Consider the following 23,605-nt stretch of genomic DNA (forward strand, 5'->3'; position numbering starts at 1 on the left):
GCCTTCAGCCCAGGGCATGATCCTGGAGATCCGGGATCAAGTCCCACGTCGGGCTCCCTGCATGGAGCCTACTTCTCCCTCTGCCTGTGTCTCTGCCTCTCTCTCTGTCTGCCTCTCATGAATAAATAAATAATCTTTTAAAAAAATAAAGTGGGTAACTTGGACACCATTAAAATTGATAATATTTACGTTTTTAAAGTTTTTTTGTTTTTAAATATTTTATTTATTTATTCGTGAGAGACATACAGAGAGAGGTAGAGACATAGGAGAGAGAGAAGCAGGCTCCCTCTGTGGGGAGAGCCTGATGCAGGACTCAACCTCAGCCAAAGGCAGATGCTCAACAACTGAGCCACCCAGGCACCCTGATGATATTTACTTATTAGAAAGCATCATAAAGAGAGTAAAAAAGTGTACCTTAAGTGGGTTAAAATAATTTGAAACAAAGTATTCATTTGTAGACTATAGGGGATTCCTACAAATCAGTTATTTTATAAAAATGCACAAAACACTTAGTAGGCACTTCAGGCCTAGTAAGTAACTCTGGGGATCCCTGGGTGGCGCAGCGGTTTGGCGCCTGCCTTTGGCCCAGGGCGCGATCCTAGACCCGGGATCGAATCCCACATCGGGCTCCCAGTGCATGGAGCCTGCTTCTCCCTCTGCCTGTGTCTCTGCCTCTCTCTCTCTCTCTCTGTGACTATCATGAATAAATAAATAAAATCTAAAAAAAAAAAATGTTAACAGGGTATTAAAAAAAAAAAAAAAGTAAGTAACTCTGGTTTATTTAATGCATCACACACACATATAGTTAGAAAAGGACTGTAAAAGACCTCGATTTAACTTATAATAAATGATAAAATTGAAGCCCACAGAACCCTTGCATTTGGTATTTAGGTAAAGTGGCTCACAGAACTCAGCAAAGCTGTACTTACAATTACAGTTTTATTACAAAGGATACAAATCAGAATGAGCCAAATGAAGAGTGATGTAGGACAAGGACTGAGAGGGTCTCAAAAACAGAGCAATGCCCATTCCCCGTGGAATCAGGGTACTTCTTCCAACCAGCAGCATAGCATATCGGTGTATTCACCAACCAAGAAGCTCCACTGAACTTAAGCATCCATAGTTTTTATTGGGATCTAATTACATAGACATGACTGATTGAATCATTGGCCATGTGGGTGAAGTCAATCACAGGTTTGGTCTTTCCGTGACCAGCCCCCATCCTGAGTTATCTCATCTCTTAGCACAAACTCAAATATAATTCAAGGAGCTCCTGAATAATGAAGACATTCCCATTACCTGGGAAAATCCAAGAATTTAGGGTCTCCCTACCACAAACTAGAGACAAAGGCCAGTTAGATTCTTTATTATATAGTAGTTAGCAGATTGAGTTCATTAGAAAAATGTGTAGTCAGAGCCTGCAGGCCACCCCTGATTATTTCAATGGTAGTAGTTACTCTCCATCCTAACTAACTTCAAGGGCTTTAAAACATGTTTTACAAAAAAAAATAAAAAATAAAAATAAAACATCTTTTGCTTCCTTTGACAGACTGAGGAAGTAGAGTAGCAGAGCCAGGAACCTCTTACATGAGGTGAGAGTTGGGGGGACATTCCTTGGTCTTTGGGTTTCCCTGCTTAAGCTCTCTTAGAGGGCAGTGTGGCTGGAGGCAGTATGGTGCAGGGGAAAATAGAGTGACTCCACACCTATAACCATATTCTATTTGTTTGCCCTAGGGAAGACTGCTGCCTTTCAACAGAAGGAAAATTTCTAGTACTAGCTGTTCCCTGATGAGATCAGTCAAGCGTATGTACCATGGCCCACATCACCTGTTCACTTGCCATTCTCCTCCCATTGAGAGGGTGGGATGTCAGGATACATTTGGGCCTCCCTGCGTGATCTGCTTCCTGAGTACAGTGCTCTTGATACTAATTACACACACAGGCCTGTGGATAAGAAGCTCAGAGGGAGCGTGTGCTTTCTGTTAAAACTGCTCTGGTCCTCATCTTTTCTTACCAGATTCTAAACTTTTGTTTCAAGGGGAGGGCTTTAAAATGGGATTCTATAAGCAAAATTGGGCAGTTTCATCTTGGAATAGGTTGTCTACATGTTCTAATGTTTTGTAGAACACTTCCTGTTTAAATGTATTGATGTGGATAATATTAAAGATCTTAATTATTTAAATAATTCATTGTATTGTTTTTGAGAAGTTGGGGAATTACCGTATACATTTACAACTTAATGACTTTTGTATTTTATTTTTCAAAATAAAAGCTTTAAATGTGTGAAGTGTTCTGGCGGTGTACATGTTTTCATTACTGTGATCTCAGAGAAGCAGTAAGACTTTATCCAATGGTGATTGATAAACCAAAGTTTCTTCAGTTGGCTGTATTGTAGATATTCCCTTCTATGCATCATAATTTTTAATTAAGTTTTTTATTTTAATTCCAGTATAGTTAAAATAACGGTGTTGTATTAGTTTCAAGTGTACAATATTGTGATTCAAAACTTCCATACAATGCTCAGTTCTCATCACCTTAATCCCCATCACCTAGTTCACCCCTCCTCCCACCCACGTCCCCCCTGGTAGCCATCAGTTTGTTCTCTATAGTTAAGAGTCTGTTTCTTAGTTTGTCTTTTTTATCCCCCTCATTTGTTTGTTTCTTAAATTCCACATATGAGTGAAATCATGGAAATCATTTGTCTTTCTCTAACTTATTTCACTTAGCATGATACTCTCTAGCTCCATCCATGTTGTTGGAAATGGCAAAAAGATCATTCTTTTTTATGGCTGAGTAATATTCCTCTGTGTGTGTGTGTGTGCCACATCTTCCTTATCCATTCATCAGTTGATAGACACCTGGACTGTTTCCATAATTTGGCTCTTGTAAATAATGCTTCAATAAACATAGGGTGCATGTATCCCTTTGAATTAGTGTATTTGTATTTTGGGGGTAAATACCCAGTAGTGCAATCACTGGAGTAGTTCTATTTTTAACTTTTTGAGGAACTTCCATACTCTTACACAGTGGCTGCACCAGTTTGCATTCTCACCAACAATATATGAGGATTCCTTTCTCTCCACATCCTCCCCAACACTTGTCATTTCTTGTGGGTTTTTTTTTTTTTTTTTTTTACTTTTGTAATAATTTTATGACAGTATCTTCTGATGTAATCTCAATGACAAGTTCACAAAGCTCAGCTGATATATAGACCAGCATACACATTACTCACTTGGGGAAGGTCTATAACCTGAAAGTTCTCTAGTTGCACTAGAGAGAAATCATACTTTTGGGCACTTCCATGATTTGGGGTAATAAAAGAGGACTTATGTTCCCTCTGCCTCCATCCGATTCCTTTGACCTGAGCTAATTCAGAAAAAAACCCAGCTGAATCCCTTCCTCTTATATCTCGATCACAGTCCACTCCACATAAACCTCCCATTGTATGTCTTTTTCAAATTTGTAACTTCAAAGAGATGCTTTTAATCTTCACGATATCAATTAGATGGTGTCTGAAAACTGTCTGCTGGCAGAATTTATTTTTGCTCAGAAAGGTTGGTCTTCTCTTTCAATAAGACCTTCAGCTGATTGGGGGCCCATCCACACCGTGGCAGGTAATAGGTTTACTGCAGTGTCATTCATGGTGGCAAGTGGCAGGTTTGGGAGGCAGCCTGGGTGAGACTAGTCCAGAAATCAACTAGTAAACTGTGGAAGGTGTCTTCATGGAGTTCCATGCAGCTCTCAGAATAAATCAGATGTATATTCAGAAAAAAAAAAAAGTACATTCAGCAGTGTGAGTGGGTCTCAAAATAATAGGCATCTGCATCTTTAGCTCTCCTCTTCCCACATCCACTCTGTGCTCTTGTTCTTCACTGAAATTAGAACATCTCTAGTTTGCCTTCTCATTCATAGAATAATTGTTTAGCATTCTTCCAGCAGGACTATGGGTGTGGTTATCAATGTGGTGGTTGTTCTCTTAATTTTCCCAAATTTGATTTCTCTAAGCAGATACTTCCCTTGCAGGAAAACTCCTGAATTTACCAGGAAGAATTATAGAACTTGGGATCCCTGGGTGGCGCAGCGGTTTGGCGCCTGCCTTTGGCCCAGGGCGCGATCCTGGAGACCCGGGATCGAATCCCACGTCGGGCTCCCGGTGCATGGAGCCTGCTTCTCTCTCTGCCTGTGTCTCTGCCTCTCTCTCTCTCTGTGACTATCATGAATAAATAAATAAAATCTTTAAAAAAAAAAAAAATTATAGAACTTGCTGAATCCCCAGATGATTAAGGGAAACATAATGGTTGTCACTTCATGTATCATCCTGTGGAGGAGAATGCTGATGCTTAGCTGTGCTCCCTCAAGTCTAGGTATTGCCTGAGCGCGAGACTTGGACCGGCTGCCACAGCCCTCGTGGTGGAGCGCCCAAGTTCTTCGCCCTCCACATACCTCCGACAAGTACCGGGCAGCAACCACGAGCCAAGTACAACCAGCCCAGGGCAGGTGCTGGGGAGAGACCAGGGCCACCCGCAGCACAGGCGCTCGGGCTGCAGGCCATCTAGCCTCCACCCAGCTGCTCCCACTCATTTCTTGTGTTTTTGATTTTAGCCATTCTGACATGTGTGAGGAGGTATCTCATTGTGGTTTTAATTTGCATTTAACTGATGATGAGGGATGTTGAGCATCTTTTTATGTGTCTGTGGGCCGTCTTTGGAGAAATGTCTGTTCATATCTCCTGCCCATTTTTAATTGGATTATTTATTTTTTGGGTGTTGAATTGTATCAATTCTTTATAAATTTTGGATACTAACCCTTTGTCAGATACGTCATTTGCAAATATCTGCTCCCATTCTGCCTTTTAGTTTCATTGATTGTTTCTTTGTTGTGCAAAAGCTTTTTATTTTGGTGAAGTCCCAATAGTTTATTTTTGCTTTTATTTCTCTCGCCTCAGGAGACTTATCTAGGAAAATGTTCTTATGGCTGATGTCAGAGAAATTGCCGCTTGTGCTCTCTTCTAGAATTTTTATGATTTCAAGTCTCACATTTAGGTCTTTAACGTGTTTTGAGTTTATTTTTGTGTATAGTATGGGAAAGTGACTCAGTTTCATTCTTTTGCATGTAGGTGTCCAGTTTTCCCAACACCATTTGTTAAAGAGACTTTTCCCCATCGCAAATTCTTTCCTTCTTAGTTGAAGATTTATTGACATGCATCTTCTCTTTTTAAAAAGATTTTATTCATTTATTAGAGAGAGTGAGCAGGGTGAGGGGCAGAGGGTGAGGGAGCCTGACATTTGGCTCGATCCCAGGACCCTTAGATCACGCCCTGAGCCAAAGGCAGACGCTCAACCACTGAGCCACCCAGGCACCCCACATCTAAACTTCTTAATGAAGATTTTGCTATAATTTACTTCATAAAGACCTGCTATCATCCATTTGTCTCAGAATCCTGTTCTATTACATGCCTACATACTACATTTTTTTTTAAGAATTATTTAGTCGTGAGAGACACAGAGAGAGAGGCAGAGACATAGGCAAAGGGAGAACCAGACTTCCTGTGAGGAGCCTGATGCGGGACTCGATCTCAGGACCCCAGGATCATGCCCTGAGCTGAAGATATACGCTCAACCACTGAGCCACCCAGGTGCCCCTACATACTACATTTGAGGACAGGAAAGTTACTGTTCCCAGCTGTTTTCTAGGATCCATTATTTACAATACAGAATGACCAGATAATGTAATTCCTATTTATTGTCTTCTATGTGCAAGGCACCAAACAAGGTATTCTATGTATTTTCTTATGCCTGTCCCAAAAATTCTGCATCCTTTGGTCTTATCCATCAGCAAATAATATTTTTTACCTAGTCACTCAAGCCAGAAACCCAAGAGTCTCTTCTTCCCTGTTTTCTCTCACATATAAGATCTTTGATTCTACCTTTAAAATATTTCTTCACTTCAGCTTCACTGCCCCGACCCTAATGTAAGACAGCACCATCTGTCACCTAGACTGTTGCAATAGACAGCCTCCTAAATAATATTCCCATTCTTACTCTTGCCCCCCTCAAATTCTGTGTAGCACACAGCAGAGTAATAGTTTTATAGTTTTATAATGCATATATAGATATGACCCACACCTCTTTTCCTCTCTTTTAGAATAGATCATGGTTCCTGCCATGATCTAGCCACTGTCCTCCATCTCCCCACCTCACCCCTTGTGCTCTAAGGGTCTTTGCATCTCCCAGAAACATACCACGCTTTTCCTGCCTCTGCACATAATTTTCTTCTCTCTGGAATGTTCTTCCCTTTGCTTTTTGCCTGATTGCCTCATTCTCAGTTCTTTTGTCTCAATAAATTCCATTTTTTCAGACTTTCCTGACCCCTTGAACTAAAAATAGATGCCTTCCTGCCTCTCTTCTTCACAGTATCACCTTAGCAAACTTTGCAGTTTTTAATCTGTTAACTCTTTTTTTTTGGTCTCCTATGCTAGGTGTAAGTTCCTGGAAAACCAAGACTTTATCTTTTTCTTGTTCGTTTTTGTATCTCTGACACCCAGTGTCTGGCACATTCTAGGAGCCCCAGGAAATTACTTAGTAAATGATTAATTGTCCCATAAACCTCTGGCATATCATTTTGCAGATGAGAAAACAGGCTTACCTGTCAAGTGCCTTAGACAAGGCCCCTCAGGTAGTCTTGTAGTGGGTGATCTGGGACTTTAGTCCAAGCCTGACCTGAACATCCCTCTTCCCAGTCCACTCCCCCAGGCTTGTCCCCTTTAGTTGAAAATGAATACTGAGGGCAGCCCAGGTGGCTCAGCGGTTTAGCGCCACCTTCAGCCCAGGGCATGATCCTGGGGACTCAGGATTGAGTCCCACGTCGGGCTCCCTGCATGGAGCCTGCTTCTCCCTCTGCGTGTGTCTCTGCGCCTCTCTCTCTCTCTCTCTGTCTCTCATGAATAAATAAATAAAATCTATTTAAAAAATAAAAGAAAATGAATACTGCAGCCATATCAATCCTTTATTCAGCAATATGCCTTAAGTCACCACTTTGTACAAAAACCTTGAGTCTCTAAGGCCTAACACATTACCTCTGAACTGTCCCACCTCCACAGTGTGGGGCCTCACTACCTTCTCGTGTGTGTAAGCATATGTGTCCTGCCTGTCTCCTTACACTCCTTCACTTTCTGCTCCTTTCAGGTGCCTATAAACCCTCTCGCCTCTACCTGGGATATCCCAGCCTCATTAAAGGCTTGGCTGTTTTCCGTGCCATTTCTTGTTACACAACTGCTCCAGCCTCCAAATAGTAATAAAGTCAACTTCTTAACATAATATTTATTTTTTTGCTTATTTCCTGTGTTAGTCTTATCATTAACTTTGTAGGGAAGAGGTCCCATATTCATCCAGAGCCTATCAGAATGGGAGAGGAGGATCCATTTTTAGACTATAACCCAGCCTGACTTCAGTACTTGCCCCAAAGGAGACATGATTTTTATGTCCCACACCTGCCCACCCCTGGAGACTCCACTATTACAGGTGGGCGTGGATTGGAGTCAGAAGGGCAGAGAACCACTGCACGAAATGGCTGACTCGGGGAAAGGAAACCACCACACAACTGGCTTGAAAAAGCAGATGCTGTGCTATTTCCATCCCTATTGACATTCCTTCTTCACAAAGCTTGCTTTCTTTCTGGCCCAAGCACATTTCTTTTGAGCTCTATGAAGAAAAGCATTTCTGTTTCCTGTTGCCATCTTCAATCACGTCTATGAAGATGACTGTTTATGAGATGTTGTGATTTGATGAAATCAAATGGAACTCCTGTTGAACGAATGAAAGATGGCTGGAATAAAATTTAAAAGGAGGCAACAGGAAGGGCCTAGATGGACATGTGGGCCATGACTATCAGCTTCCTGGAGCCAGCAGAGTCATAGGCCACAGACAGCAAGTGAACCCGCAAGGCCAGAGAGAGGCTCATGTCCTCGGTGGACACAGGAGCTTGGAGAGAGCATCAGCCATGAAGAATCATAGAATTTAAAAATGAGAGAAAAAAACTCAGAATCACTTAAATAATCCATCTAGTAATGCTTATCAAGAACTTCTCATGGTCCAGGTCCTATGCCAACCATTTTGCATGTTTAAACTCATTTAATTCTCGTAATTACCATCTGAGGTATGTAGTATTACTACCTACATTTTACAAACATTGGCTCAGGGGTGGGGATGGAGATGGGGGTGGGGGGTAAAGTACCCAATACAGCTAGTGATGGAGTCAGGATAGGCAACCTAATCGACACTAACCACTACTCTTCATCTCAGTAATTATCTTTATACTAGAATAGAAACTTGCTATTAGCATTGAGGTGCAACTGTTTTAAGTACCTCCCTTGTACTCAGTAATTTGCTAGGTATGATTGGGTGGTGTGCCAGGAAGTATAGGCAGAGCAGCACCCTTGGGAATTTATGGACTTGGTAAAAATCAAGAAAAATGCACATAAAACAATTATTTCGGGTTCTAACAAAATGTATTTATTATCACCTCTCAAAATCTGGCTAGTAGATGATAGATAAATAGTGATCTAGGCAAGACCCGATTCAGTGTTACCCCCAAATTTGTATTTCTAAAGGAACTGTAGATCCTGGGGCCATCTGGGCTTTTCCCTGATGAGGTCGGTATTTTCAGCACTGAGGTCCCTTTCCTCCTTATCTGTCACTACCCACTGCAGTGTTCTGCAGTCTTTGGGTCTTTTTGTAAAGCAGAGCAGTCCCTCCTTAGTTATTCTGAATTGAGCAAAAAGGGTAATTTTTATTCATTTTGTGTTGAAATCCTAACAGAGCAGTTCATTATTTGAGTATTGGGTGTGTGCGTGTGTATGTGTGCATAGAAGTGTATGAGAGAGAGTAGTTCTGTTAAAGATAAAGATAAATGACTTTTATTCTACTTTTGAGCTGATTATTACCTAAGATCCAAAATTGAATCATTTTCACAATAAAACCACTTTTTGTACTTCTGTATTACAGAAAAGGCTTTGAAGGTCTTTCCCTGAGAAAGCCTACAATGCCCTCTGTTGGCCAAACGTGGAACGACTGCTGAACCTATGAAGTTTTCAAGTTGGAAAAAAAAAAATAAGGAAATACACATGCATGCAAAGCTTTCTCTATAAAACTGCCCATTGCAGTATAGTTTATGGAAATAAAAAAAAAGTTTAAGCAGTCTAGCAAAAGGGGGTACTGGTTAAATGAGTTGTGGTGCATCCACACAATAGAACTCAGCCAATAAATATGCTATTGTAGAAAAAGATTTAATAACAGAAAAATGTTCATGTCACAGGAAGGGGAAACCTCAGATCACAAAGCTTTTTATTATGATCCCATTTTTATTATTTACAGAATAGATAGGACACTAAATAGAACAGCTAAATTGATAGGCAACTGAAAGACATGTGCCAAAATTAACAGCCTTATCTGTTGGTGGTGGAATTGCGGGGGTTCTGGTTCTCCTCTTTGTGCTTAACTGTTTTCTAAATGTGCTATGATCAACATGAATTATTTTTGTAAAATAGTAAAGAACAATTGATGTGTTCTTAGATAACAGTTTGCTATAGAAGAGACATGGAGATTACCTACAGGAAAGATTTCAGAACTTCAGTGCCATTTCAGCAGTGATTTATCTCAGACTACATATTTTCCAAGAGTGTTACCATCTGTAAATAATAATCCTTGTCCAGAACTACCAGTACTTCATAACTACCCAGAATATGGAGTGGCCTCCATATTCTGGGAGAAGAACTGTAACTTTCAGGCTAATTGGTTGAATATCTCTGCCTGATCCAATAGTTATGACTGTTGCCTGCAATACTTTTCCTTGAGATTTTTCTGGAAGCAAATGCCTCCTTTTGGTTGCAGTTTTGGCTGTACTCCTTGCAACTAAAACTCAGAGAGGGGAAGAAGCAGGCTGCCGCAGTTCCTGCTGTGCTTTCATGCTGCCACCACTGCAAGGAGACCCCCCCCAAGATCTGTTTTTTTTAAAGAAGTAAATCAAAAGATCAAACCCCCTAATCCTACAGATTAAAAAAACTGGGGTCTTTGAGTAGTGCTGCAACTTACTCAAAACTATGCATCTAGTTAGACTGAACATTGACTTTCAGTTCATTTATTTTCTAGTAAGTCTCATTTATCCAATCTTCTGATGAAAAGTTAGTAATATTAATAATCTGAAGATTTGGCTATTGATTGTTCTTCATAAATGAATGAGCCTTGAATCAGAAGTGAAGCAGGGAATCAGCTATTTGGATATTTAGATGGAGCACACTTGAAAAGGTCACAATGCAGTTAGGATGGATTTATTTCTCTTATACAGGAGCTGGCAAACTATAGCCAGTGAGCCAAATCTGGCCACACCTACCATGTATGTCTTGTCTGTAGCTGCTTTCTCTCTACAGCTGCGGGTTGAGTATATGTCCTACTAAGCTGAAAATATTTCCTATATGTCCTATAACAGAAAAAGTTACAGAAAACCCCTGCTCTTAATCCTATCCTACCTCAGGATGTTTAAATATTTCATTACACCTTAATGTCTCTAGCCAACCATAGGAGGTAGGACAACAATAGACCCTCATACCACGTTCATAAAACACTGTTTTTGTGGAATTCTAAGATTTTATTTATTTATTCATGAGAGACACAGAGAGAGAGAGAGAGGTAGAGACATAGGCAGAGGGGGAAGCAGGCTCTATACAGGGAGCCCGATGTGGGACTCGATCCTGAACTCCAGGATCATGACCTGAGCCCAAGGCAGACACTCAACCATTGAGCCACCCAGGCGTCCCTTTTCATGGAATTCTAGATGTTATTTTTGCATTTGTTTTATATGCTATTTTTGTTTTATTATAATTACTAAGTGAAAATATAAAACAACATTCATCTAAAGTATGTAAAGAGCTTAGGATGAGACCACTTCAGGACCCATGTCATCTCGCACAGTGAAGATGCCCATGGTTACCAGTGTGCACCCCAAACCAAAGAGCATCCCCTTAGTGTTTGCTCTGAATGAGATTCCCAGGACTTCTCACAACTTGATGGGAGCTCCTTCCCACCAACCCAGAATGATGGCACTCTGGAATTCCCTACCTCTTTGATATTAATAACAGTAATTCATGACCCTATATACTAATAATACCAATAAAATTCAAGAGGAAAAAATATATGGAGAGAGGTAATAATTTGAATGTGATCTTAGCACAAATTTCTTTGAGTGTTCATCGACTGAGTTCCTACTATGTGCCATGCATTGTACTGGACCTTGGAGATATTACAGGGAATAGACAACAAAATGAATGCCCCACCCTGCTTTTTGACATCCAGGAAGGTATATACTGCGAAGTCTGCTACAACCACAGCAAAAAGGAAAAGTTTTAACACTTCCCCATTCAGGCTTGCCTCCCGAAAGAGCAAGAATCATGGCCTCCAACTCAGTCTTCACTTCCCCCCTCCAAATCTCAAGGGCATTGGATCTGCTTGGTGAAAGTTAGGTTATGCATGGAATCCAGGATACAAGGTACTCTGGGAAAAAGAGCTTTTAAATTTTAAGTTTCTAGCATTAAGTGAGGCACACTTAAGAGGGGTCAGAAAAGAGGTGAGAGAGCCAATCTGAATATCAGTCACGTTTACCAAGCAGATGATAGGAAGACAAGTCCGGGCTAAGGAATAGCAGTGGTTAATGAATGGGGTGCATCAGAGCAAGTTGGCCATTGGCCAAGTTTTTGTGCCTTGGGAAACTTGTCACACAACCCTCCTCCAGGCTGGAAGAGCAAGGGAAAGCCAACCCTCTAACTCCATCCTCTCAATCATGTTATTCCTTCCTTTGTGCCCAATAGATAAGAAGGAGTTGAAAGTTGAGGGAAATAAAAGAGATTGAAAACATTTGGTGGGAAGATGCTGAGTCAGGTTTTGAACATGTTAAGTTCAAATTGCCCTTAGGGACATCCAGTTAGAGATGTGAAATTGTCAGTTTTATGTAAGATAAGGGTATGAAGTTCAGGAGAAACAGCTGAGTTGGAAATTTAAATTTGAGGATTTTAATATATAGATGATGGTTGAAACCATGGGATTAGACAATCACCTGGAGAGTGTATGTAGAACAGGAAAGAAGAAAGCCAAGAGCTAATTCCAGGATCCAACAGCCCTAAAGAGGTGAGAGGGTGAATGAGCCCTGCAAAGGAGATGGGAAACAGATGGAGAGGAGAGACAGAAGAGGCTCTTGGAATTCAAAGGAGAAAGGGGTTTTAAAAGAAAGAAATTTGTCAGTTGTGGCATGCTTCAAAGAATTCAGGAAGGACAGGTCATTGGGCTTGGCAACTCAGAGGCTGCCCTTTCAGTGATGGGTGAGAAGTCTACTTTGCAATGGGGGTAAGGAATAGAGGAAGCAGTGTGGACTCTTGTGAGGATACTGGCCACGAAGAGACAGAGAAAGAAGCTGTGCTACCTAGAGAAGGATGCGGGATTGAAGAATTTTTATTTATTATGATGGAAGAAACTGGCACAAAAAAATAGGCTATAGCAAAGGGAACAATATAGAGGAAGAGACTGAAAATTCAGAAGAGAAAAGGGTTAACTGATGGAGCAAGTACAATCCTGGAAAAGTTAGGGCATCCTTGAGAGACTGAGCCTTAAACCTAAAGAGGGTTAACATGCAGGTGAGATGGAAGGAAGTTAAGGGAGTTCCTCGTGCCTGAAGCCTCATTGCTCTACGCAATAATGGTCAAACTGCCATTTCCTGGAAGGAGGGGTGATAACCTGGAATGCAGAAGGGTCTTGGGAAGAAGGATAAGACTGGAAATAGAAAAGGAAGCTGACTTGAATATTGACTGGCCTTATTGTGGTAATCTTTTTGCAATTTCTACAAATATTGAGTCACTATATTTGTACACCTGAAACTAATAGAATGTGGTATGTCAATTATATCTCAATTTTAAAAAGAGAAAAAAGAAAGCTGACTAGAAGAAACACATGAACAGATTGCACAGTGGCATGGTGTGAGTTGATCATGCATTTATAGTGGTACCAATTCTTTTTTTTTTTTTAAGATTTTATTTATTTCTTCATGAGAGACAGAGAGAGCGAGAGAGAGAGAGAGAGAGACAGAAGCAGAGACAGAGGCAGAGGGAGAAGCAGCCTCCATGCAGGGATCCCAGGTCACCAGGATCACACTGTGGGCCAAAGGCGGCGCGTTTAACCGCTGAGTCACCCAGGTTGCCCTAATGGTACCAATTCTCATACTCACTGGTACCATTCTCACTCACCCAGAGACAGAGCATGGAAGCTGATGGGTTAATCTGATGGGTTTTTGTCCCAAGATCAGGTGCTGGGAAGGAACACGTGAAGGCATTCCCTAGGGAGATGCTTAAATGGGTACATTAGGATCTTGGTAGGATATGGGAGAAAATAAAATCAAGTCATTTTAACAGATACCTGAGAGAAAAGGTTGGGTGGGTAAGGAACCATCAGTCTTAAAGAAGTAGCAAAGCAAGTAAAGCAGGTTTTGGGAAATAAACGGAAGGACAGAATCTAGTGATCGATGGAGCTAAAACTTGGGAGGTAGAAAAGTTCTGGGTGCCAGCAAAGCTCCTTCACGGAGTATTTGCACTTTCTTTTTTTTCTTTTATTTTCCTCCCATTCTCCCTTCACTCAGAACCAAGCTTTTTTCTTTACCTGTTCTGGAAACAAGGATACCCTTGAAGAGCTTGAAATGCAGGAGTGACATGATTTGATATAAAATGTTCAGAACAGCAAGAGACATTAAAATAAGGTTCATAGCAGCATTGATTGTCATAACACAACACTAGAAAAAAACTATTCATCAATAGTGGTATGGATAACACTGCATTTACTTAAAGTCTAAAAACAGGGGCACTTAGTTGACTTAGTTGGCTAAGTGTCCGACTCTTGGTTTTGGCTCGGGTCATGATCTCAACATTGTAGAATCAAGCCCAGGGTCAGACTCCAAGCTCAGAGGGGAGCCTGCTTCAGATTCTCTCTCTCCTTCTCCCTCTGCCCCTCCCTCTGCTCTCTGTTTCTTTAAAATAAGTAAATCTTAAAATCTAAAAAGAGCTAAAATCAAATTGCATTGCTTAGGAGATGCAGAAAAGGGTGGTTAAGCTTGGAAAACAAGTAAATGATTGTCAGAAAAGTGAGGATGCTGGTGACCTCTGAGAGAATGGAGGCTGTCTTCATCAGGGAGGACCCTTGGAGAATGTAGGGGCTTGTAATGTTCTGTTTTTGTTTTGTTTTGTTTTTTAGGTTATTTATCTATTTATTCATGAGACACACAGACATAGGCAGAGGGAGAAGCAGGCTTCATGCAAGGAGCCTGATGTGGGACTCGATCCCAGAACCCCGGGATCACGCCCTGAGCTGAAGGCTGACACTCAACCACTGAGCTACCCAGGTGTCCCAATGTTCTAGTTCTTGATTGAGTGGTAGTATTATGGGTATTTCCTTTATAATTTTTCTTCAAGCCATTTTCTTCAAACCATTTCTACATAAATGGTTTTGCACTTTTCCGTGTTATATAACCTGATTAAAGAGAAAACATGCATGGAGTGATACATATACTGTATTTAGGAGGGTAAAATGAGATTAGGGAGGTGTGTACAGATACAATTGTGTTTCTAATATTGTGTTACATGTGTTTCATTAGCTCCCAAGCTAAGTACATGGGTTTTCAATTATTATTGTCCATAATTTTTGATAAGCCTAAAATATTTAAATCAAAATTAAAACTAAGAAGGCAATATGGAAAAGAAGCTGGATGCTTTCGGTTCTGTTTTCATTTCCTTTATGGTTGTTATTCAATAAACTAGAAACAAGAGAGAAAATTCAGTAGTTAAATCAGTACTTTAAAGATTTGCCAGCATTCAGAAGTTCTTTTCTTCAAGGATACATGGAGAATAGAATCCAGTTACTAATCTCAGGGTTTGATCTCAGGCCTGTTTGGTTTAGTTTTGGAGAAGTGATCTCAGGATATAACTGCCTGTGTTCTGAGAGCAGCCCCCACCTCTGCACGAGAGTATCTGCTACTCATCCCATGGCTCTCTCAAAGGCTCACAGACCCTTCCCTGCAACCCTCATGTGAGATGGCCTGGAAGTCATTCCACTGTTGGGTGGAGATAGCTGCTGCCAGCAAACTACCCTGCTTTCCCAGAAAGCCTGTTCCAACCTCTTCCTACTCATTCAGCAAGTCCTCATTCCAGGCTGCTGACCTTGGATTTTCCCTCGCTGTGTAAACAAATAACTGGGAAACTACATGAGTGAAGGAAATCCTTAGCAGGAATGGAAAATGCAAACTCTGGCACATTGAGAATGCAATGTAAAAACTGGTTGCATATGGATTTCACGATCTCCTGAGCCTCTGGGCTCCCTGCTCAGCCTTTCTTTAAGGAGTCAGAATAACCGTGTCCCTGATTGCCCTTGGTTCTGTGGTTTTCTCATATGGATTCCTAGGGGAGGAGAGGCCATCGGTCCCTAGTGGATAAATGGAAGGAAGCTGGTCCAGGTAACTGCTTGTTCAGTTGAGTTAGTGAATCAACCCAGGATCTGCTCAGACTTTATATACCATAATGAAATTCTTATTATTTTGGTTGCAATTTCTGTTACAGCTGAAACATCCTAATTGTCATAGGATGGAAAGAGGAAATTTTGTTACATATTGTTGACAACTGGGAGCAGGTAGTGATAGATAAGGGGAACCTCTAGGGGCCCTGTTTGGGGTAGTGCTACCCGAAGAGAGGTTCATGGGCCTGCGGCTAGTTAGGACGGCCGCGGGGGGGGCTCGCTCCAGACCGAGTGGGGCTCCGGACGGAGGACTGCGAGTTCGACGGGGTCCCGCTCCGGTGGCTGTGATGCACAGAGGTGGGTCCAGCAGGGGAGGTGCCCACCTTCACCATCCGTCACGGCAGGGCCGCTGAGGAGCCGGGGTGAAGCGGTTTGAAGGAGCTCGATGCTGGACCCCTGGCGGAGCCCCAGCTGCGCACGCGGCGCCCGAGGTGCGGACGGGCGGGCGGGCGGGCGGACAGACGGGCGGGCGGGCGGCGGCGAGCATCCGCGGCCCGGCGCGCGGGTGGACAGTGGACACGCACTGTCTTGCTTACCGGACCGCGGTCGCTCCCAGGAGCTTTGTTTCCAGGTTCCTGCTTGAGTCGGGAAGGGCCGGACGCCCGGCGGCCCCGGCGGCCCCGGCGCAGCGCGGCCTCTGCTCTCGCACCGCCCCGGCGACCTCGGCCGCGGTCCTCGGCTGTCCTCCCGCGCCTCCGTCGGGCGACCCAGGACCCCCACCGCCGCCGCAGCTTCCCCGGCCTCCCCCGGCCTCCCCCGGCCTCCCCCGGCCTCCCCCGGCCTCCCCCGGCCTCCCCCGGCCTGCGGGCGGACCCACGCCGAGACGGCGAGCCCCGCCTCCCCTCAGCTCGGGAGGCGTCGACCCCGCGGCGGGAAGCCCCCTCCGAGCCGACGGGCGGGGCCCGCGTACGGGCGACGGCGGGCGAGAGACGGCGGGGGGAGGGCGTCCGCTGCCCGGCGACCAATCAGAGCAGGGCAGCGGGCAGGCCCGCCTCCCAGTGGCTGCTCAGGCGCTGCCTGCTCCTGGAGTGGACGAGCTGCCTGCCCATCGGGGCGGGGCACGCGGAGCCTCGGCCAATAGCGGCAGGCGGCCGGGTCGGGCCGGCGGCCCTGCGGTGCGCGCGCTGCTCGGCGAGCCCGCTGGCGCTGAGGGAGCCGCCGCCCTCCCGCCGCCGCGCTGCGCCCTGGGCCCCGCGGCCCGCCCGGCGGCCGCGCCGCGTCATGCTGGGGGCTGCTCGGCGCTAGTGCCCGGGCCGCCGCCGCCGCCGCCGCCGCCCGCCGCCGCCGCCGCCCGCAGCCGCGCCCACTGCCCGGAGCCAGAGGGATGGTGGTAGTCACGGGGCGGGAGCCAGACAGCCGTCGTCCGGACGGTGCCATGTCCAGCTCCGACGCCGAGGACGACTTCCTGGAGCCGGCCACCCCCACGGCCACGCAGGCGGGCCACGCGCTGCCCCTGCTGCCCCAGGAGGTACTGCGGGGGGCGCCGGGGCGTCGGGGGGCGCCCGGGAGCAGCTGCTGCGCGGCAGGGCTGACCCCGGGCTGCGAGCGGTGCGGACGCTGCGGTCAGCCCGCGGCCCGTCCCCGCCCACCCGGCGTGCCGCCTCGCCCGGGCGCACAGCGGCCCGCCACCCCCGCCCCGCCCCGCCCCCCCCCTCCGCCCAGGTCCACCGGCCGCGGGGCTGCCGCGCTCCCACTGCTCGCTCCGGCCCTGACGACGACGAGGGAGGGTGGCGGTGGGAGGGGACCTCGGAGCCCCCAGAGGGAGTGTCTTCCGGGAAATGCAGTCTCCAGCTGCCCCTGCCCCGACCGTGGGGGTTAGGGACTCTGCAGAGGAGGAGCGGGCCGGTGGGTGCACGTGTCCACGCGCACCTGACTGCTCCGTGGTTTCCCTCTGCAGCCGCTGTGCTGTGCTGTGCTGCGCCCACCGGGCTTGACGCGTATGGCAGGATCGTATTTAGGGCCGAAGTGGCCATGAGGAGGGAGGTGGAGCCCTCCTGGGCCCCGAAGGAGGAGGCTAGGAGGTAGGAGGCAGGAGCTAAGGTAGTGCTGGACGTGGGGCCTGTGATGTGTGCAGCCCTAGGAGAAGGGGCAGCCTCAGGGGGCACGGGGGTGGGGGGGGATTGGAAGCCTATACTCTCAACATCATGAAACACTTGTGACAATGAGCAAAACCCTAGAAGTACTCTTTGCAGCTGGGGGAGGGGGGAAAGCCTAGGAACGCTGTGGTGCTTATTTTTTGTGCACTGTCACTGGAGAAACAATGTGGCTTGAAAGAAAGTGCAGGACCCAGAGACCATAGGCCTGTTCCCCCATAGATACATTGTTGCATGGGAGACCTAAAGCTGTTTGACTGCTTTTTCCTGTGTGCCTCGGTCGTTTCAGCTCTACTATGGAGCAAACTCTTGGATTGATATGAGGTGTCCTTGAAAAAGGTGTAAAGAGCCCCAGAAATGTAAAGTATTATTATCCCAAAATAATATTTGAGTCCTTGGTATGCATATACAGTAGTTTTAGAGGAGCTATAGAGTAAGTAGAAGGTATTTGCTGTCCTTTGGTTGCAGAAGAGTAACAGTGTGTACATACACAAGAACTGTACATACTTTTTTTTTATTCATTTATTCACTCATTCATTCAAGGCATACTTGAGTCTTTACTGTGGGAGCCAGGCACTGCATCAGGCTCTGAGTAGCTTTGATTTAATGTATTTATATCCTACTTTATTTCACAAAGAATTTGAAAGCTCATAGTACTTTACTTATATATGGAATCTAAAAGACAAAAAAAAAAAAAAAAAAACAAAGCACAAATAGACTCATAAATACAGAGACCAAACCAGTGGTTACAAGAGGGGAGGGAAGGTGAAGGTATGGGCAAAATGAGTGAAGGGAAGCAGGACGTATTGGCTTCCAGTAACGGAATGAAAAGGTCACTAGGATAAAAGGTACAGCACAGGGAGCACAGTCCATGATACCATAATAGCGATGTGTCGTGGCAGGTGGCACCTGCACTTGTGGTCAGCATACTATAAGGTGTAGGCCCGTCAAATCACTGTGTCTATACCCAAAACTAATGTGACATTGTATGTCAACTATACTGCAAAGCTAGGGGAAAGGACTATCTAGATAAATATACACTGGAGCCTGAGAGATGTTGTAATACTGAAAAGTGTGCACTAGTATAAAATTGTAGTTAATCTGGAGGTTTGTGGGAAAATTAGAGAGAACTGGCTTCATTTCTTTTAAAAACACAAGCAGTGAAAGATATTCCCACCTCTTACCCCCATACCCCTAAAAAAGGTCCTGAGCACTTGAGAGAACCCAGAGCTTCTCTGGGCCAGTCTCTACCATCATTCCCTGTTCCTCCCCCTGCCTTTGCCTCCAGAACCTTAGCTGGGCTGGGGCCTGATCTCACTCTACAGATTAAGTAGGAGAGAAGTGATGAGGTACAGAGAATGTAGAGTGGATGCCTGGAATGATTCCACAAACATCGATGAGCTCTGCTGTGGGTGACCTTGTGATTAGTGAATAAAACGTGTCCCTGCCCTCAGGAACCTTGGCGTCTAGAAGGGTGGGCTGACAGGAGTAAATAACTGCCAGTGTATCATGCTAGGAACTATAATAGAGGAGAGCGTGGCACATAGTGAGGGCACATGGAGGGACTATTTAGTTAACTCTGTGTTGGGGGCAGGTGAGGGACAAAAGAGCCTAAGTGTTCACAGAATCAGGGAATAGAATGAGTGGATGCTGCTGACCTATATGGTGCCTTGGTGTGCAATAGAGAAGGGGCACACAGCTGATCTAGCAGACCACTCACAGACGGGTGCCCTGTGCAGTGAGCAACGCACACCGCATACATCTATGGCAGTTGCATTTGCTAGATGGACAGAGGGAGAGTGGGAAGAATGTTCTGGACAGAGAAGACAGCATAAGCAAGGGCATAAAAATGGTTAAGTTCATTCTAGAGAAGAGAAAGTAGGAACTGGCATGGGGAGGCCTGATTTAATGGCTATCAGAGGGACAGTGGGGTGGACTTGGCAACTGAAGGGTGTAGGGAAAGGGAGGAGAGAGAAGAGCATTCAGAGAGACTCCCAGATTGTAGCCTTGGGTGCCCGGATGGTGCAGCACTAATGAGACCCAAGGAGACGGCCGACAGAGCAGCCCCTGCTCTCATTCCCCAGTGCCGGGCTGAAAGCACTGGTGGTTCCTTTCCAGTTTCCTGAGGTTGTCCCCCTTAACATTGGAGGGGCTCACTTCACCACACGCCTATCTACCCTGCGGCGCTATGAAGACACCATGCTGGCGGCCATGTTCAGCGGGCGGCATTACATCCCTACCGACGCCGAGGGCCGGTACTTCATTGACCGGGATGGCACCCACTTTGGGTATGTTTCTCCCTCTGTGATCAGTTTTGTAGTCCTAGGGAGTAAGTGTCATGGGCTTCAGTTTGGGGCTTTGGTGTCTTCTATAATACCTAGGAGAGGAGATAACAAATGTACAGATGCAATTTAGTAAATGTGCTTATTGAGTGGGATCAGAAGTCATAGTTTCTTTCCCAGAGAGGACAAGCAATCCCAGGTGACACATACTGGCTGGATGTGATGAAACTGCTGCTGTCCTATGAAATTGAAGACCAGGACGTTGTCATCTGTGTGGAATAGGTGTGATCCCACCTAGAGGTGGGGGAGTTCCAAAACAACCTCTTGGGGAATATCATCAGATTCAAGTTCTGGGGCTCCATGTTGCCGTTAGGGAGGGATGTGGAGTGTGACAGTGGTTCTCAGACCTCCTTCAATAGTTTAAAATGCATGAACAAAAATGGTGAGGGAAGGGCCAATATATGATTGCCATTTTTTAATTTTGCCAAGAAAAGTCTTTTTAAAAAAGCACCTTCAATTGTGACTGTCATTTTAACACTAAAACATAGAGAAAATAGCCTTTCCCAAGAAAGGACTTCTGATACCTTACACATAAGCAATGTAAAGATTTGTTTTTAGTTTCCTTATTTGTGAAATGAGAAATAATTATAGTTGCCTCACAGGCCTGCCATGCCAATTACATAAGGAGCCTTGGTATGACCCCTGGCCAGGTCCTTCCAGAGCATGTGGCTAAAGCTCTTTGCATCTTCGGCCTAACTTTGGAGATGACCAGAGAACTCGCATGGTTCTTGACCTTCAACAAATTGACTAGGGGGGTGGGGGGTGGGAGTGCAGAAATGAGATCTCCAACCACTGCTCCTCTATCACTCCTCCGAGTAGGATTGCCCACACTGGGAAGAAGGTCATTTTTATCCACAGAAAGGAATCTCTGGTCAAACAATTTACTTTGAACTATCTGGGTGTCCCCATTGGGCTGTTAGCTGCCTCCAATGCTGAGAAAACAAAGTGTCACATCATTCTGCAGAGCTATAAAAAGATTTTTGTTTGCAGGCTCTTTTGGAGAAGAAAGTACTGGCCCCAGCTGGCAGCTCCCACAGCACACTCTTAGCTGGGCCTTGCCCCGGGGTTATGTTTTTCGGAGCAGACCAAGGTTTGCTTAAGATCCTAGAGGACTGATTTGGAAAGGGGTTGTGGGGAGAGGGAACAGAGTTTGGCTCTAGGTTGATGCGCCCATGCCACATGGCCATAGCTGGAGAGGGTCAGAGACAGGCAAGGGTGTGGCAGAAAGCAGGATAAATGGCATTTATCCTCAGGCTGTTGGACTCCTATGGCCTATGATTCATCATCAGATGAAGTTGCTTAAAGACTCAGATAAAATAAAGTAGGGGTTTAAGGCATTTGGTCAGGTACATTTCTCTGCTGGTACACTTTATATGCCGCCAGCACCTATGATGAAGTCTGATTGGGCTGCCACCTGGGACAGTTTCCCATTGTGATCAGTGAATAGCACTTTGCACTAGAGTCTGGACCACTGTGGGTATGGGCTTGGAGTCAATTATGTTTGCATCTGGGCTTCTGCTAGCTGTGGCTCCTTGAGTAAGGGTATTCCTTAACCTGAGCCCCTCTTTTTCTTCATTTATAAAATGGACCTAAAATGGCACTTAACCCACAATGTATTAAAGGGATTAAATGGAACAACACATGAATAGTGGCTGACACAGATTAGTAGTTAGTAAGTGTTAGCTGGTGTTACGTCATGGTTATAGACTAACTACTTAGGCAACATCTTGATCTTTGGCTTTACTCATATATCTTTACAGAAAAGACCTTCCCACACCTACCAGTGATGGATCTGATTACTCTTAGCACTAAAGAATCTGAAGATAGAATTGAAAGAACTGAATTTTTATTTTAAGAAAATACAATATGTGATCTTATTCATTCCAGGGACCAGTTTGTTCAGGCGTTAGGAGTAGGCATTTGATGTCTGTATAGCTACCAAATAAGACTAATGGCAAGGATATATAGAAGATGGAGAACCCTTCTACATTGCTGGTGGAAATGTAAAATGCTACAACCCTTTTGTTAAGCATGCACTTCACCTTATGACTGAACAATTCTATTCCTAACATTTACCCAAGAGAAGTTGGTATGTGTATCCACAAAAAGTCTTATACAGGAATATTCACCATAGCTTACTCATGAGATCCCCAAACTGGACACAACTCAACTGTCCATCAATAAGAGAAAGGGTAAATAAATTACAGTACATCCATACCATGCCGTGCCATTTAGTTTTTTACATACAACATAAGGGATAAATCTCAGAAACATTCTGTTGAAGGAGAGAAGCCGGGCACAGAAGAGAATGTACTGTGTGCTTCCATTTCTATGAATTTCAAGATGAGGCAAAATTGATCTTTGTTGATAGAATAATTCTGGGATCGAATGAGAAGAAGCAGAGGGAAACTTTAAGGAGATGGAAATGTTTTGTCCTGTATCTTGGTGTAGATGGTGGTTATAAATCAAACTATATGATTAAGATTTGTACCTTTTTTGCACATTAATTATACCTCAATTTATATATATATTATATATTATATATAATTTATATATATTATATATATATAAACCTAGAAATCATCTTTCCAGTATTCTTATGTATACCCAATAACAATACCTAATAAAAACAAAAAAACCCTAATAATTATAAATATAATAATAATGATACTGATAATAATAGCTATTAATGTATATTGAGGGCTTACCTTGTGCCATGTATTTTCCAAGGACTTTTTATCTCTTAACTCCTTTAATCCCTTCATACCATTATGGGGTAGTTTTTAAGTTCTTTTTTTTTTTTTTTTTTTTTTTTTAATTTATTTATGATAGTCACACAGAGAGAGAGAGAGAGAGGTGGAGACATAGGCAGAGGGAGAAGCAGGCTCCATGCACCAGGAGCCCGATATGGGATTCGATCCCGGGTCTCCAGGATCGCGCCCTGGGCCAAAGGCAGGCGCTAAACCGCTGCGCCACCCAGGGATCCCTGGGGTAGTTTTTAATTTTCTTCCATTTTACAGATAAGAAAATCAAGGCATAGAGAGGTTAGGTTCAGTTACCCAAGGTTACATAGCTGGTAGTCTGGTTCCAGATTCTGTGCTCTAACCTCTGTGTGACACTGCCCAGGTCCATTAGCTCCTTCTCACCAAACTGTCTTTCCTTCCCGCTCAGAGATGTGCTGAATTTCTTGCGCTCAGGGGACCTGCCGCCCCGGGAGCGTGTGCGGGCTGTGTACAAAGAGGCCCAGTACTATGCCATCGGGCCCCTCCTGGAGCAGCTAGAAAACATGCAGCCTCTGAAGGGGGAGAAAGTGCGCCAGGCATTTCTGGGACTCATGCCCTATTACAAAGGTGAGGGGTCAGCTGCCCAGGGTGGTGGAGGTGTGGGAAGGAGGGTTGTAAGGCATCTGTCCATGCCTAGGTCTGCACCCAGAAGAATTGAGTCCAAGATTCATCTATATTACTCAAGGTTGGAGAGATTCCTGCTTCCCTTTCTGCACCCCCCCTCACCTTCCCCACTGGGAAGATTCAGGTTAAATAGGGCCCACCTTGCCTATGACATCATCAAATCACATTTC

The 23,605-nt window shown here is 44.7% G+C and overlaps 2 protein-coding genes and 1 long non-coding RNA gene across 9 annotated transcripts in view; 2 read left to right on the plus strand and 1 right to left on the minus strand.

Annotated features, from left to right (window-relative positions):
• TPST1 (tyrosylprotein sulfotransferase 1) overlaps window positions 1–2,287 on the plus strand; it is a 141,121-nt gene extending 138,834 nt beyond the window's left edge. For both annotated transcript variants that reach the window (XM_025425727.3, XM_025425726.3), the window contains 2 exons: window positions 1,550–1,592; window positions 1,735–2,287. In XM_025425727.3, coding sequence (XP_025281512.1) covers window positions 1,550–1,562 — 13 coding nt within the window. In that variant the 3' untranslated portion in view covers window positions 1,563–1,592; window positions 1,735–2,287. The remainder of the gene's footprint in view (window positions 1–1,549; window positions 1,593–1,734) is intronic.
• A 12,290-nt stretch (window positions 2,288–14,577) lies between these two features.
• Window positions 14,578–16,370, minus strand: LOC112646091 (uncharacterized). Its single transcript, XR_003127452.3, has 2 exons — window positions 16,130–16,370; window positions 14,578–15,942 (listed from the first exon to the last, which is right to left on the minus strand). It is a non-coding gene; the product is annotated as an uncharacterized LOC112646091 (long non-coding RNA).
• Window positions 16,371–16,843: 473 nt separating this feature from the next.
• The window catches only part of LOC112646092 (BTB/POZ domain-containing protein KCTD7), a 95,147-nt gene continuing 88,385 nt past the window's right edge, over window positions 16,844–23,605 (plus strand). For 2 of the 6 annotated variants that reach the window (XM_049110782.1, XM_049110784.1), the window contains exons 1-4: window positions 16,857–17,061; window positions 19,805–19,974; window positions 23,200–23,378; window positions 23,449–23,496. In XM_049110782.1, the coding sequence (XP_048966739.1) occupies window positions 16,918–17,061; window positions 19,805–19,974; window positions 23,200–23,378; window positions 23,449–23,496 (541 nt within the window). In that variant the 5' untranslated portion in view covers window positions 16,857–16,917. Of the gene's footprint in view, window positions 17,062–19,804; window positions 19,975–23,199; window positions 23,379–23,448; window positions 23,497–23,605 lie in introns of all 6 variants that reach the window. The other 4 variants (XM_049110786.1, XM_035718165.2, XM_049110785.1 and 1 more) reach the window with 4 other exon arrangements.

This window comes from Canis lupus, chromosome 6 (genome assembly GCF_003254725.2).
Source record: "Canis lupus dingo isolate Sandy chromosome 6, ASM325472v2, whole genome shotgun sequence".
Taxonomy (NCBI): Eukaryota; Metazoa; Chordata; class Mammalia; order Carnivora; family Canidae; genus Canis; species Canis lupus.